General features: G+C 54.2%; 1 protein-coding gene across 2 annotated transcripts in view; it reads right to left on the reverse strand.

Moving 5' to 3' along the window:
- Nucleotides 1-15,763, reverse strand: part of RFTN1 (raftlin, lipid raft linker 1) — a 212,104-nt gene that overhangs the window by 48,338 nt on the left and 148,003 nt on the right. For both annotated transcript variants that reach the window (XM_043474803.1, XM_043474802.1), the window contains exons 5-6: nucleotides 14,863-15,205; nucleotides 6,028-6,231 (exon numbers count right to left, since the gene is read on the reverse strand). In XM_043474803.1, the coding sequence (XP_043330738.1) occupies nucleotides 6,028-6,231; nucleotides 14,863-15,205 (547 nt within the window). The remainder of the gene's footprint in view (nucleotides 1-6,027; nucleotides 6,232-14,862; nucleotides 15,206-15,763) is intronic.

The following is a 15,763-nucleotide window of genomic DNA, read 5'->3' on the forward strand; positions in this document are numbered from 1 at the left end:
TCCCGCCTTCGTATTCTGGGTGCATCCCAGTGGAGTTGCAGTGAGATGGCCTGACAACTTCTGCTGGGGACCAAATCTGTGCAGAGGCCATCCTTTCCCGCAGCAGGCAAAGAAAGACCAAGAACATGCTTGTAAATGGATAAGCTGTAACTATCAACACAAGGGATAGCACACAGCAGTGAGAAAAAATGATTCGAATGATGTGTAAAAATGGGGATGAATCTCACAAAGAGAATGATGGAAAGAAGCCAAACACAAGAAGGGCAGGCTCCACCCATACAAAGTTCATGCCTATCCGCGATGCTTCCAACCGGCACTGCCGTCGCCCTTGGGGAGAGGCACTACGAGGCCGTGAGAGAGTCTCTGATGGGTTGGGATGTTCTGTTTGTTGATCTGGGGCTGGTCACACAGGTGCACTCACCTTGGGAAAACCCGCTGAGCTCAGAATCTGTGTAGGTGTCTGTATGTGGGTTATACTGCAGGAAAAAGTTTACTTAAAGACATGCCATGGATAGAGGAGAAAATGCATTCATAGTCTAAGTGAAATCTTAGTGAAACCCTTTGCTCTATTCAGCAGCTCTTCTGAAATAGAAGCCACGCCTGCAAACATGGAGCCAACATGCCTGGAGCCTGTGGCCGGCCAAGGGAGTGGCCGTGAATGCGCTGCAACCTCACCCTCCCTGCTCTCCCAGTCCACAGGACCCTGGGGAGGCACATCCCAACACCGGCTCTCCTCAGCACCCAGAATTACTGAGTAGCATCTGAAAACCTTTATTGGTTGCTTTCTGCATACAGAGCACAGATTATAGACATTGGGACGCTAAGAAGCATAGGAAGCAGGCCCTGCCCAAGGATTTGCAAACATGTCTGCCTCCAGCCTGGACGGGAGAGGGGTTTGGGGGAGAATGGTTCCTGTCTATGTATGGCTGAGTCCCTTCGCTTTTCACCTGAACCTATCACAGCACTGTTCATCAGCTATACTCCAATGCAAAACAAAAAGGTAAAAAAAATATGTCTGCCTACAATATGTGTCCCCATGTATGTTTTACTTGGAATATGCACATGTTTTTTACATATGTATTTTGCAAATATAAGGCAATCTGGCTTATTCTAGGCATCAAAAATGTGGTCTAAATACCAAATGTTATTTGGATGACATGAAGCTGGGGCATCAGTCTTAAGGAAAACCTACTCTCTGAAGAGGCAGGGAAGGTGGGGCGTCCAGGTACCACACGTCACCTGATGTGACACAGCTCATCAAACACGACAGCATCCGGAATGTATCCTAGTCCTAAGTGCTTAATCTACCAAGGTCTTAGAACTACATTCCAGTTTATAGGCAATAAAGGCAGGAGAAATAAGATACGACCATGAGGCACTGGCTGGACAAATCTAGAATGCAGGACACTCTAAGAGGCTAGGTTAATCTGAAGCAGGCAGGGTCCGGAAGAACAACCCTTTCAGGTCAAAGAGAATTGAGGATGTGGTCACCGTATGTGGTGCTTGCGGCTGGACTGGAATCTGGTTTGGACAACGTGCTGCAAAGGACATTTTAGAAATGATGGAAGATAAGTACATATAGGCTACACAGATATGCTGCTGCCAGAGGCAGAAGTCCAGGTGAGGGTGAGGGTGGGGAGAGGAAGCTGAGGACAGAGTGAGGGTCAGAGGGTCAGAGAGGAGAAAGGGGAGGGCTGGGATATGGCCACAGGCAAGGCCAAGGGGAGTGCAAGATGGGCAAAGGAGGGGAGGGCAAGAGGGACGCAGAGCAAGCCCAGGGCCAGGGGGACAAAGGGAGGCGACTGCGGGGCAAGGACATCGGTGGTGGTCCCTCCCCCAGCGAGAGCAGCCCCTCCCCGTCATGGCGGCCCCTCCCCCAGCAAGGGCGGCCCCGCCCCCACTGATGGCGGCAGGGACTCGGCAGGCCTGGGAGCCCTTGGTGGGAAACAAGTTCTGAGTGGGTCTCCCTACCCCAGACTTCTAGTGTGGATCACAACAAACTGGAAAATTCTGAAGGAGGTGGGAATACCAGACCACCTGACCTGCCTCTTGAGAAATCTGTATACAAGTCAAGAAGCAACAGTTAGAACTGGACATGGAACAACAGACTGGTTCCAAATAGGAAAAGGAGTACATCAAGGCTGTATATTGTCACCCTGCTTATTCAACTTATATGCAGAGTACATCATGAGAAACGCTGGGCTGGAGGAAGCACAAGCTGGAATCAAGATTGCTGGGAGAAATATCAATAACCTCAGATATGCAGATGACACCACCCTTATGGCAGAAAGTGAAGAGGAACTAAAAAGCCTCTTGATGAAAGTGAAAGAGTAGAGTGAAAAAGTTGGCTTAAAGCTCAACATTCAGAAAACTGAGATCGTGGCATCTGGTAGCATCACTTCATGGCAAATAGATGGGGAAACAGTGGAAACTGTGGCTGACTTTATTTTTGGGGGCTCCAAAATCACAGCAGATGGTGATTGCAGCCATGAAATTAAAAGACGCTTACTCTTTGGAAGAAAAGTTATGGCCAACCTAGACAGCATATTAAAAAGCAGAGACATTACTTTGTCAACAAAGGTCCGTCTAGTCAAGGCTGTGGTTTTTCCAGTAGTTGTGTACGGATGTGAGAGTTGGACTATAAAGGAAGCTGAGCACTGAAGAATTGATGCTTTTGAACTGTGGTGTTGGAAAAGACTCTTGAGAGTCCCTTGGACTGCAAGGAGATCAACCAGTCCATCTTAAAGGAGATCAGTCCTGGGTGTTTGTTGGAATGACTGAGCTGAAGCTGAAACGCCAATACTTTGACCACCTGATGCAAAGAACTGACTCACTTGAAAAGACCCTGATGCTGGGAAAGATTGAAGGCGGGAGGAGAAGGGGACGACAGAGGATGAGATGGTTGGATGGCATCACCGACTTGATGGACATGAGTTTGAGTAAAGTCCAGGAGTTGCTGATGGGCAGGGAGGCCTGGCGTGCTGCGATCCATGGGGTTGCAAAGAGTCTGACACGACTGAGTGAGTGAACTGAACTGAGCTGGATTCTTTCAGCCGAACATCACCTAATTTATGGGACAAAGTTCTCAGGCATTTTATAACTTTGTGGAAAATATTTCGAAGCACAAATATCCAGTTCAGAAGACTGGGGCTTTTTTTCCCAGATGGCGAACAGCTTAAAGATGTGCTCCTGGCTCTGCCAGGTTTATTTGTAAGGATGCTAATTATCCTACTAGAAATAGGTTCCTTTTCTAATGATGATTAGCTTGCTTTTTTCTTCTTTTTTTTCAAATTCTGGGAAAAGAACGTATTTCTTCCCTGGCCAACGGAAAGCCTCGGCTTTTCCAGAGCAGAAACTCCCTCACCCAGTAAGTTCTGCTCCCAGGTCACCCCCCACCCACCCCATCAGAAACATCAGGAAGAAAGCCTGTTGGAATGCTGAGTGGGTTTAGATTCATTTTCATGTGAGGAGTCTGCAGGCATTCCCGGGACAAGGACACGTAGTCAGGGGAGCCGGACTCGAGGAGGGCAGCCCTGCTGTGGAGACACCGCGGGCTCAGCGCAAGCCTTCCCGCTCATGTGCCAGAGGAAATGTCATGTTCTGTCTTCAAGGCGGGAAGGCTGGATTTCATGCAGCTGAAGCCAAGGGAGGCTAAAACGGCGTTTCCAAACACACAAGTCAGATGCGAAGAAAGACTGCATGTGCTGTCTGTGTTTCTGGACTCAAGGTTGGAGAATGAGGGGAGGGGAGGAGTGGAAGTGAGAACGCAGCCTAGACGGCTGAAGCGCAACAGCCAGACGGACCGTGAAGGGCTGCAGAGACTTTCGTGTTCACAGTGTCTTCTCTCAGGGCTTGGCTCGGCCCTGACAGGCAAAGGGCCAAAGAGAGAACTTCAGCTCTGAAGCCCCAGTTCCCCCAAGGGTGGAGCAGGACCAGCGGCAGCCTGGGCAGCTCCTGGCCCCCACGCCTCCCTGCTCATCTTTAAGATGCTAGTACAACTAACCGTCGGTTTCCCAGGCGGAGACTTAAAACCACGCGTAGCCACAGAGCGCCTCTCTGGGACCAGGAGGAGCTAAAAAGGAGCCGTCACTGCATGCCCGGAGAGGCGTGACGGGGTGTCCCTGAGGAAGCAAGAGGCAAAGGGTTCCCGCCGGGCCCTCCAACGCCGGTGAACGAGGTGGTAACCATCTGCCCTGAGTTCGTGCCCTGGGGTCGGATGGTGCGTCTCCAACCAGCCAGCACAGCCCCCAGCTTGCAGGAACTCTGCCGGCGCCCAGGGAAGGGCTCCTGGCACTCAGGGAGTTTACTGACCTTGTCGACAGGGAACGGAACTGGCTCTTCCTTAGCTGTATTAATGAAAAATACTCTAGGGCTTCCCTGGTGGTCCAGCAGTTAAGAATCCACCCTGCCAAGGCAGGGGGTACAGGTTCGATCCCTGGTCTGGGGAAATTCCACATGCTGTGGGGCAACTAAGCCTGTGAACCACAACGACTGAAGCCCACAATGACTGAAGCCCACGTGCCACAACTGAGGCCCGCGTGCCACAAGAACTGAGGCCCGCACACCCTGGAGCCCATGCTCTGTAACAAGAGAAGCCCACACATCCAGAGAAGCCCAACTAGAGAGGAGCCCCCGCCTGTTGCAACTAGAGAAAGCCTGCATGCAGCAACGAAGACCCCGCACAACGAAAACAAATACAGTTATTTAAAAAAGAAAGAAAATACGCTTTAGGATTGCACTGTCCAATACACTAGCTGAGAGCCACTTATGGCTACTGAAATGGAAATTAATAAAAAATTAAGTAAATTAAAAATTGAGTTTCTCAGTCTTACCTGCCACATCTCCAGTGGTCAGGGGCCACTAGTGGCTGGTGGCACAGACACAGAACATCTTCACCCACACGGCAAGTCCCACCAGCCCATTCATCTCCTATCCTATGTCCTGCTTCCATCCACAAGTGGGCGTGGCCCACGATGCTATGCAGTGCCTGCTGCTACTGCGTGGACTCGTTACCATTAGATATTGCTATTTAGATAGTGACAAAGGACTTGCATTGGACAAGACTGGCTTGTACTCTACAACGTTCTTAAGGTTTTGGATGACTGCACGCATGGACACTCAGAATTAAGACTGATGCCTCTTCCAAGGATGTCTGCTAGCAGGTTAAGGACTGCCAGTAATACAGAATCCAATCTCTGTTCCTGACTCTGCTACTTTTTAGAGAGAAAACTGCTCAACGTCAGTGCCCCCTGCCAGGTTTCACTGGGATCAACGGATACGTGTTACTTTACGTTTCACTTGCTCAAGAATCCTGCTGACTGGCAGCCCTCAGGATTCACATGTGCTGGCAGGTTGGCCCCACGCCCCAAATGGTCTCTGGCTTTCGATGCACCCTAGCGACTCAACCCACCTTCGCGTTAGCTTGAAAACTCCTTCTTTGCTTGACACACTTACCCATTTGGGGCAAGCTTTCTCTCCGCCTCAGAGGAGCTGACGCCAATAGTGCTGCCTGAGCAGCTAACCCCCAGAGAGAACCCATTACCGGCAGGGCCGCCGGGTGCCGTGAGACCCGGGAGCAGCGTGCATCCCGACAAAGTTTACAGAAACCCAGCTGTTTCATTCACTCCTCTGCTGTTAATTCCAAGGTGCTGCTACTGTTACTTCAAACTGTAATGGTGTCTACAAACAATTTGCACTTTCAGAGCGGCAGGATCCTAGGGGGTAATTAACAAAGCCCAGGAATAATCTCTTTAAAAGCCTTTAAAAGCAACCTCGATGGAGGCCACCATGATGAAACGAAACTGCTCCTCCCCTTCTCCGTGGTGTTAGCGTAGAGCTGGCTGCCTCCTGGAAGGGCTGGGCGAACGTGGGTGTGGGCTTTGCAGCGACTCCAGATGTGTGAACTGAAATCAAACCCACAGAACTTTCTGAATGGGGGGGGGGCTCTGAAGGCGGGCTGAGATAACAGGTGTGAGAAGCAGGGTTCAGGAGGGCCACTTGATGGTGGGGTGGGGGATGTGTCCTTACCGTGGACCAAGCCAAGCCAGGAGACCGCGTTCACCAGGACGCCGCCCTTCCGGAAGTGGTCACTCATGTGCTCCAGCCAGTTGGCGTCCAGACCACTGACCGTCCGGCCGTTCTTGGAGACCCGGAGAGGAATGCTGACGGGGTAGTACTGCCGGCACTTCTGATGGCTCTTCGGTTTGTTGAAAAGGGCGAAGATCTCCATTTCTGCGGGGATTCACAAAGAGAACGGGGAGACAGGAGGTCAAACGGTGACAAACTGCCTTATGGGGCCGGATGCGATCTGACAGGAACCTGCAGACATGGAGTCAAAGGCCAGCGTTCTCCAAGGCTGCCTGTTGCCTAACAAGAAAACCCAGGAGCATGTCAGGGAGCCTCGAAAGTGACACGGGCCTCGAAGGCCGAGTTCTACGGGGACTGCCAACAGAACACCGGCACTTGTCATCCGCACCCATGAGGATGAAGTCCTCAGCCACTGCAGCCATGGACCTTCAACACCCCCTGAGAGGCATTCAGAGTGAAGATCAGGAAAGGGGTATTCTGTGCTCTGTGAAAAACTGGCAGGTTAAGCCTTTAGAGAGATACCTTTTTTTTTTTTTTAAGAGAGATATCTTTAAGAGAACATTTTATGAGCCGAATTCTTGCATCTCCTCCAATCGAGAAAAGGACTAAAATCATTACTGGTGACATCTGCTCCTTGTGGCTAGCAGCAAGCCTCCACCAAAACGTGTACCTGACCACACATATCCCCTTCACTGAAACCATATGTAACACTGACCTCTCCCCCTACCTCTCTGGAGCCATTTTTCAGGGCTACCGGAAATGCTGTCTCCCAGGCTAAGTCCCCAGTAAAACTTAGCTTGCAACTCTCACGCTGTGCATTTTTTAGTCAACAGGACTTAGTCCTGAATATGACACATGATGAACGGCTGTTAGCTAGGATTAGTTGGTATGGTTTAGGTGTTTGAAAGGACATAGTAGACATTTCTAGAGATCCATTCAAAGGTGTATTTTAGAAGAAAAAGCAGACATGTTTTGGGGTAAGAGCTGATCTTTTTTTTTTTTTTTTTTTTTAAAGGAAATGCACAGAGGCATGAAAAAACAAAAATACTGCCGTAATTCCAGGAACTCTGCACCTCCCTGAATTCACTATTTATAAACTGCAGTGGTGTTTCCTGGGGCTGAGCGCATAATACTTAATCAAGTGCATCAAAAATACATCATTGAAATGTAAAAATAAATACGTTCCAGTAAGTGAGGGTTCCTGCCTGGAGTGGTAAGGCCGCTCCAACAGCCACATCGGCCCTGACAGTGAAGCGCAGCTTCCTGGGCCTTCCTTTATGGCTGGGCTCTTTACAAACTGATGCTCCCTGCCACCCGGCGGCTGACCCTTGCCTCCCGCCCTACGTGCGGCCGGCCACGAGCGAGCAGCCTCAGCCTCCGGAAGCAAATACCTGGAGTTTCAATCGAAGGCTGAAGGTCTATTTTTGCGTTACTCATTTAGTCGGGCAATCAAGAGTTCACCCCGCTTGAGAAGCTTTGTTTACACAGGCTACTCAGGAACATGCTTTGGTTTCCAAAAGTATCTACTCAGATAATAAGAAAATCCCCACCCTTCTTCCAAAGAAATATCTAAAGGTCATAAACAATGGCTGACATTAGCAAAAAAGACAAGGGACACCCACACACTCCCTGTAGGAGACACCTTGCCTGGACCCCACATTCTGGGACACTGCATCCCCTGTTTATTTCCCAGTTTTCCAGTCTCCAAATACATTACCCTTGAAAATGGGCCCACTTTCCTTTATCTAGAAAAGTCTGCTTAAACAGGAAACGATGCTTCTCAACCATAACGGAAACCATTACCATTTGCCACAAACAGGAGCAAGTGGTGAGGAACTTTCACACCAAAAACGTTTCTCCACGTAGCATCTCAAGTTATCTCACAGGACAACTGTATTTTGGGACAAAGGGAGTCTTTCCACAGCCCCACCTGAGTGAGCGCCAGCAGAGACCTCAGGGAGCAATTCCGGGCCAAAGACTTTGCTGTCAGCAACAGTGAAGCCGTCAGGCAGGCCATTTCGAGCAATCCAGGGGCTAGAATCAATGAGGAAGGAGGGGACCCCGTCTTCACAAACGGCCGCCCGGCTCTCTAACAACCAATGCTGGCCTGTCCCTCATCCCCACCCCAAATTATTTCCTTGGTCCACTTCCCTGACTCAGGAAGCCATGGAAAAGGCAGTCGGCATGTGCTTTCAGGGGAGAAATTAGCTCCTGGTATATGGAGCTAGCAATCCCCTGACTATTTTGTGAATTTCAAATACAAGCGTTAGCCATGGCATCATGCTGAGAAAGGTTTGTAAAGGAAGAGAATCAAGCAAGGGGATTAGGGCTGGGGGGTGGGACAGGAAGTGCCCTTTTCCAGTCCGAGGAGTCGGGGGTTCAAGTAAGAGCTGCAGCTGCTAAAAGGGAAGAGTGGGAAGCAGGCTTTAGGGAGGGCTTGACTAAGCTTCGGGGTGCAAGCTGTTTCTCTGGGGAGTCATCCCAGACAATAAGAGTGGGGGAGCAGGGATAAGAAACAAGGGGGAGACGAAAGCCAAGGCAGGCTTCCACAAGCAGGTTCCTGGGGACCGGAGATGCCGCGTGTTGCCCTATGAGGGGCAAGGAAGGCGGGCATCTGTCCTCAGGGATTGAGGCCATTCCTGGGGCATTAATGCCTGGGGCACCTGCCCATTATTCCAGAGAACACCGCAGGCAGAGGCTAGGGAAGCTGTCCTCAGGTGACCCCCACGGTGGGCCAAAGCATCCATCACCGCGCTCGGTGACGATCAAGCAAGCCCAAGGGCACGCAAACTAAGAAGAAAAAGAAACCACAGCCTCCGCAAGGGGAACTGAGAAGCGGCCCAACACCTGATCACACAGAAGGACCCCCAGTCACACGGCAAGACAGAACCATGACTTTCCCACATGCATAACGAAACAGAAAAGGGGAAGGCCGAAGGAGAAGGCGGGTGCAGGCCCGGGGCTGCGAAGACAGAGCCTGCAGACCCGGCCGGCGGCAGGGTGCTGCCAGCGCGCCCAGCTCTCCATCTGGGTCCTCCCGGGGGAGCGGGGCCAGAGCCAGAGACAGAAATAAAACTTTTCGGGAAGGAAAAGGGGAAAGCTATTGGAATCAACAGCCTCCAAAGCATGAGAAGAAACCTGCTTGCAGATGCCCAGCCCTGCAGTAAACTCTGTCCCGCCGGCTCCCCGGTCACGGTCTTCACCCGGAAACCAGCCAAGAGAAACTGTCCCCAGACGACACCCTTTGATGCTTTAATGTTCTAGCTCTCCAGTACACATCCTCACGGGAGCGGTCACCAGGGATTCCACAAAGAAGACCAAGTGTGTTTACATTTTCTCAGCTGCTCCGTTGACTCTGCCCTGACCCCAGCTGGAAGATTTTTGCAGACACGGGACAGAGTCCCCAAGGAGGGGAAGGCGTTGTTGCTGAGAATGTTCCGAGGATGGCTGCGGGCCGGGCCTGGCAGGGCACCCAAGCAGCTTCCAGACGGTTCTGTCTTGTATTTCTATTTCTGTCTCGTCTCCTCTGACCCCCTTGCACACAGGGGCGGGGAGCCTGGTCTGGTGCCATCTAGACCCTCGGTGTCCAGAAAAAGCGGCAGTCTAGAAAACACGTCCGGGGCTGCATGTGCGTTCGCTGGACTGACCTCAGCCAGAGAAGCGCAAGCAGCCGGGGCGGGGGGCACGGGGTGCCCACAGCTGGGGTCAGCCAGCCAGGCCTTGTCAGGCTCCCCAGGAACGAGCAGGAAGAAGGCAGACGCGCAGGTCCGAGGCGGGTGCCGGGCAGTAGGGACGTAGGCACGGGGACGGACGCCTGCAGTCTGTCTGCAGCTGGGGCCCCCGGGAGATGGTGACCCGCAGGTTGAGCTGCCGCGGTCCTAGCACCCCGGGGGACCTCCAGGCGGCAGGAGGGAGGGGGGCTCAGAGCCGGGCTGAAAGCACGAGCTCCCCGGGCTGGACAGGGAGAAGGAGCCGGCTGGCACGTCAGCCGGGGTGGAGGGACAAGTGGGCACCAGACTCGGCCTGGGAGCCAGGCTGGGCGGGGGCCCTGGTCAGCTGAGGTCACTGCAGAAGGGCTGGGGCCAAAGGTTACGCTGGGAGGACGGGGTGGTGGGCACCACAGCGCGAGAGGGAGGAGGGGCCTCGGGCCCAGCCAGGTGCTGGGGGCGGGGAGACGCCGCTTCCCGTGTGGGTTCAGCGTGGGGCGCCTCCGGGTCTGGGGTAGGTCGGCTCGCCAGGAAGAGTGTGGGACCCACCGTCTGGACAGCAGTTGCGGGACGCGAGTGTGTCAGTGAGGGTCGTCACTGCCACCATCTCCTGCGATGCCCACCTCCACGGGGAAACCGTGTCCCTTCTACGCCCTGGAAGCCTTAAATGGATTCCCCAGAATCACATGCCGGCAAGTGGCAAAGCCAATTCAGTTGAGTCGTTCAGTTGTGTCTGACTCTTTGTGGCCCCATGGACTGCAGCACGCCAGATCTCCCTGTCCATCACCAACTCCCGGAGCTTGCTCAGACTCATGTCCATTGACTAGTGATGCCATCCAACCATCTCATCCTCTGTCGTCCCCTTCTCCTCCCGCCATCAATCTTTCCCAGCATCAGGATCTTCTCCAATGAGTCAGCTCTTCGCATCAAGTGGCCAAAGGATTGGAGTTTCAGCTTCAACATCAAGACTCTTCCAAATCTCCCAACCCCGGGCTGTTTCCCAAACCTCACGAGAGGCCGGTTTCCTCAGCAGAAAGAGCGGGAGCTGACGCCCGTGGGCGGGCGGGGGAGGTGCTCAGCGGCTGCTGTAAACAGACTGAGTGCAAACCGCCAGGCCAACGGTGGCAGGCGGGGGGCGCACGGACCCCAGGGCAGAGCTGTCCGGGGGGCTCCGGGAGGTGAGGACCAGGTCCGGTAAGGGAGGGCAGACTCGGGGGGCGTCCCCCCAGAAGGAGTTGCCTGCCAGGAGGCTTGCTCACAGAAGGCCCTGGAGGACACAGAGATCCGGCTCAGGCTTCTGCATTCTGGACATTTCAAGTGAGCTGGTGCAGGTAGGAAGGGCAACTCGGGGATGACGCTGCCTTATAACTCGGGTGACAGAGAGAACAAGCTGAATCTGCATGAACCAGGGCAGCCCCCTCGTTTCTCCTACTAACGCTGCAGCACCCGAGACCAGACAGGGATGCCAGAGGCCAGATGAGAAGGCCGGGGAACACCTATCCAGAGACGCCGCTCTAAGCTTCACGAGCCCAGGCCTTGCCCCCTGGCCTGCTTACAGTCAATGAAGGAAGCTGTCCCACTCCACCCCTGCACAGAAATGGACCGGGAACCCAGCTCCGGGGTGGGCCGGCTCTTCCCAGGGGCCCTGCGTCCACGCGCGGCCGGGAACGAGGCAGGTGTGGAGGGAGGCCCGCCCAGCGGACGTTGAACCAACAGGACGCTCCCCGGACGACCAGAGCCCGGGTGGACATGGGGAGCGAACCCCTGGACCTGAGGGCCCCCGCAGCCCGGGGGTGGGGGGCCGCCCGGACGGACAGAGCCCCCCAGCGCCTATACAGCAGATGAATTAAAGGCAGAGCGGCAGGGGGAGCAGGGAGACGCCCTTCCAATCTTTTTTAATTGTCTTGCTGTGATTGCCTATTTAAACCCACCTGGCAGGAAGCAGAGTTAAAGCACTTGGCCCTCCTTAGGGGGCCCTGAGAGGAGGGGGGCTGAGAGTGGGGAGGGGGCGCTGGGGGATGCCCTGGAACAGGAAAACAACCAGGACAGAAGCTGGGCTGAGCTGAGGGCCGGGTCAGCTGACCAGCGGGGACAGCGTCCCTGGCCAGCCTTCGAGGGGGCGGAAACTATGCTCAACTGATGCTCAAGTCAAACTCACTCAGTCGTGTCCAACTCTGCAACCCCATGGACTACACAGTCCATGAGATTCTCCAGGCCAGAAGACTGGAGTGGGTAGCCTCGCCCTCCTCCAGGGAATCTTCCAAACCCAGGGACTGAACCCAGGTCTCCTGCATTGCAGCCGGATTCTTTACCAGCTAAGCCCCCAGGGAAGCACTAACGCTCAAACTATGAGATAAAGTGTAACTCTATGAGGGCGCACAGGCCACTTCCTCTATCTGTGACACAGGCGTAGTAAGAGCATCTTCTGTCAAAGCTACTGTGACGCATGGTCACCCAGGCAAGCTGAGAACCGGCTACCGGAGGGCTGTCACCATGATGACCATCCTCTGTCTGTCCCCTGGAGGCCAAGCCTGGGCACCAGTACCCGCTGTGTGTTCACGGGCTGGTGAGAAAGAGCCAAAGATTTATTGATTCCACTGGAAGAGACATAAGGGCCACAGTGAGCTACCGAAGTCTCGGAGAGCTGTGGCCTCCTACGAGAAGAGCTGAGAGCAGGTGCATGAGCAGACGACAGACAGACAGACAGCCGCCTACCAAGCAGGACTGGGGGTTGGGGGCACCGTCACCCCTCACAGCTGCAGTTCTCACATGCGCTCAGGCTGACCGCCTCCAGACGCACTTGAACCGTGCATCCCTCAGAAGGTTCTGGTTTTCCGGTAGAGAGCAGGGGCTTGAGGAAATGAGGTGCAGGCCAAGACACTTGGGTGTTGCGGGGGGGGCCTCTGTGCGCCCAGCAATGGGGGAAGGGCCTGAGGGAAGGAACAGTCACATACAGCAGGGGGGTCCTGGGGGGATGTCCTGGGACAAGTTACTTAGCCCCAGGGGGCAGGTGGTCTGGAGGGAGTCCTGGAGGAAGGTGCACTCCAGAACAGGGAAAGTCTGAAACTCCTGAGGGGCCCTTCAGTATCGACGGCCTCCTTTCCCAAAGCCAGGGCTCCGTGCAGAGCTGGCGGCAATGGTCAGGATGATGGGGCCTGCACCCCAGTGGTAAGGGCTCCTACTTCGGAATGCTTTAAGTGGACATCTCATCTGGCATGCATGCTCTGTTGCTCAGTCATGCCCAGCTCTCTGCAATCCCATGGACTGTAGCCCACCAGGCTCCTTAGTCCCTGAGATTCTCCAGGCAAGGGTACTGGAGTGGGTTGCCATGCCCTCCTCCAGGGGATCTTCCTGACCCAGGGATCAAGCCCTCATCTCCTTCATTGTACGCAGATTCTTTACCATCTGAGCCACCACAAATCAAGGCCCTGATGAAACACTAGCCCTAATCTCTCTGAGAAGTGAGGTGGCTACCATCTCCCCTTCTAAGTCATCCTTGCAGACAAGCCCCAGAATTAACCATCCCACAATTCTCTTTTCGGGATCTACAACATAACAAGAAAAGCTCTTTTACCCTCTCTTTTTTTCTGGCTGCGCCGTGTGGCATGCGGCATCTTAGTTCCCTGACCAAGGATTGAACCTGTGAGCCCTGCAGTGGAAGTGCAGAGTCTTAACCACTCGACCTCTAGGGAAGTCCCTCACACTTTTCTATTCTCAAAGCATAAGCAGTTTCTCCTCATTTATAAGAAGCTAACCTCAAGAATTAGTACATAAATAATAACATTAACCAGGGGATTCCCTCATAGCTCAGTTGGTAAAGAATCTGCCTGCAATGCAGGAGACCTGGGTTCGATTTCTGGGTGGGGAAGATCCCCTGGAGGAGGACATGGCAAGTCACTGCAGTATTCTTGCCTGGAGAATCTCATGGATGGAGGGCCAGTCCATGGGACTGCAAGAGTCAGACACAACTTGGCAACTAAACCACCACCACCAATAACATTAACCAGGGAGATGATCCAGAAAGGCCTAAAGAGAAAGTCTTCCTAAGACCTGGGCTTCCTTCCATCCGTCTTGTCACTCGTCACCTTCCAAAGGGTAGACAGCTCATACAAGGGCCTGGCTTCCAGGAAACGGCAGGACGTGAGATTTCTTGGAGCAGGAAAGTGAAACAGAATCACACGGAAACGAAGAGAAACGTCACTATCTGCAGTCTGAGGGCCTCAATAAACCCTGATCGGCTGTCTGAGCATCACACAGGAAGGACCAGGTGGGGAGCCGGCCTGGGCTCACCCAGCAGATCTGTTTCCAGCTTGGGCGACGGATGGGCCCTCTGAACCTCAGTCTGCTCAGCTGTAAACGGGGTGACGATGCAAAGCGGCCATCCACATCACAGGAAGAAGGAAGCATTTGTTAACACTGGCTGCCAGCCTCCTTCCTGCATCGTTATTTGAAATCTCCAACCTAAAGTCCGTGCCCCAGCGGCCGTTAAACACCGTGACTCAGAACACTCGCTTCCTGGCGGCCTCTCCCTGGCCACGTGTGTTCCACGGTGCTGGTCTGTCCACGAGACAGACCCCCCGAAGCCTGGCTGTTTACAGCCACAAGGGCTGAATCACCAGCTTCCTGCACACCTTGTCCTCAGCTGGTGCTCTGGATTTCCTTCTTTAGGCAGAAATTCAAAACAAGAGGACCAGACGTGGAAGGTGCTTTCTGCACCGGTGCCCAGCCATCACCACGCTTCCTGGGGTCACACGGGGTCATTTGGGGGCAATGCGTGGGCGTGGGGGAGAAAACACCTTACATTCTAGAACCTGCTGCACATGTGACATTCTGGAGCTGCGACAAGTCAGCATCACGTGGTCTGCCCACCTCCACCCCCAGAAGGCACAGCCTCAGGAAGGAAAAGAGTCAGGAGGCCCGGAAAACTGCCTGACAGCTTCTCCCGTTTGATGGACTGCCATCTCTACGCTCAGATTCCATTCATTTTTCCTAAAAGGCCCCTGGCGATTACTGAAAAGCTAGCAGCCGCACTCCAAGTGGCTCAGAGTCCCGGCGCTGACATACTTACTGGCAGCGGGCGGCTCTCCAGGCCCTTCCGATGGCAGATCAGCATCTGGTCCCTCCCGAGTCCCTCGAGCAGGAGACCCTGCACCGTCCCCCTCTCCCGGGAGCAAGCTGGGCTGCTGGGCGGCGGGCGTCTCCCCTCGGGGGTCCTGGCCAGGCTCTGGGCTTCCGTCGGTCCCCGCTGCAGCGTCTGCAGCCCCCAGCTCCTCCGCAGCCCCACGACCACCAGGCTCCTGTGTCGCGTCCTGGGCATCTGCTGAGGGGCAGCCGCCCGTTGGGCTCCCAGGGCAGCGGTACTGAGGCACGACCCCGACGAACTTCAGGCCGCGACTCGCAGCCTCCTGGATCTGCGAGGCAAACCAAACCAAGGGAAACGGGTAAACTGGATGTTCTATCAGAGCAGGGGCACACGCGGCACCTCAGGGAGGCCTCGGGGGTGTTTCCGGGTGTGTGTGTGTGTGTGTGGCTGCAGCACACGGAAAATGGGATCTTAGTTCTCTGACACTGAAGCTGAAACTCCAGTCCTTTGGCCACCTGATGCGAAGAACTGGCTCATTTGAAAAGACCCTGATGCTGGGAAGGACTGAAGGCAGGAGGAGAAGGGGACGACAGATGAGAAGGTTGGATGGCATTACTGACTCGACAGACATGGGTCTGAGTAAACTCCGGTAGCTGGTGATGGGCAGGGAGGCCTGGCGTCCATGGGGTCGCAAAGAGTCGGACACGACTGAGCGACTGAACTGAGTTCTCCAAGCAGGGATCGAACCCACACCCAATTGCACTGAGTCTTAACCAATGGAGCACCGGGGAAGTCTGGATGTTCCTGTTTGAACGTGAAATCTCTCAAGCTGGCCAAGGCTCCACCTCCTCAGGGCGGTGCCCACACCCCAACTCTGGCCTGACTG

Source organism: Cervus canadensis, chromosome 7 (genome assembly GCF_019320065.1).
Source record: "Cervus canadensis isolate Bull #8, Minnesota chromosome 7, ASM1932006v1, whole genome shotgun sequence".
NCBI classification, from domain to species: domain Eukaryota; kingdom Metazoa; phylum Chordata; class Mammalia; order Artiodactyla; family Cervidae; genus Cervus; species Cervus canadensis.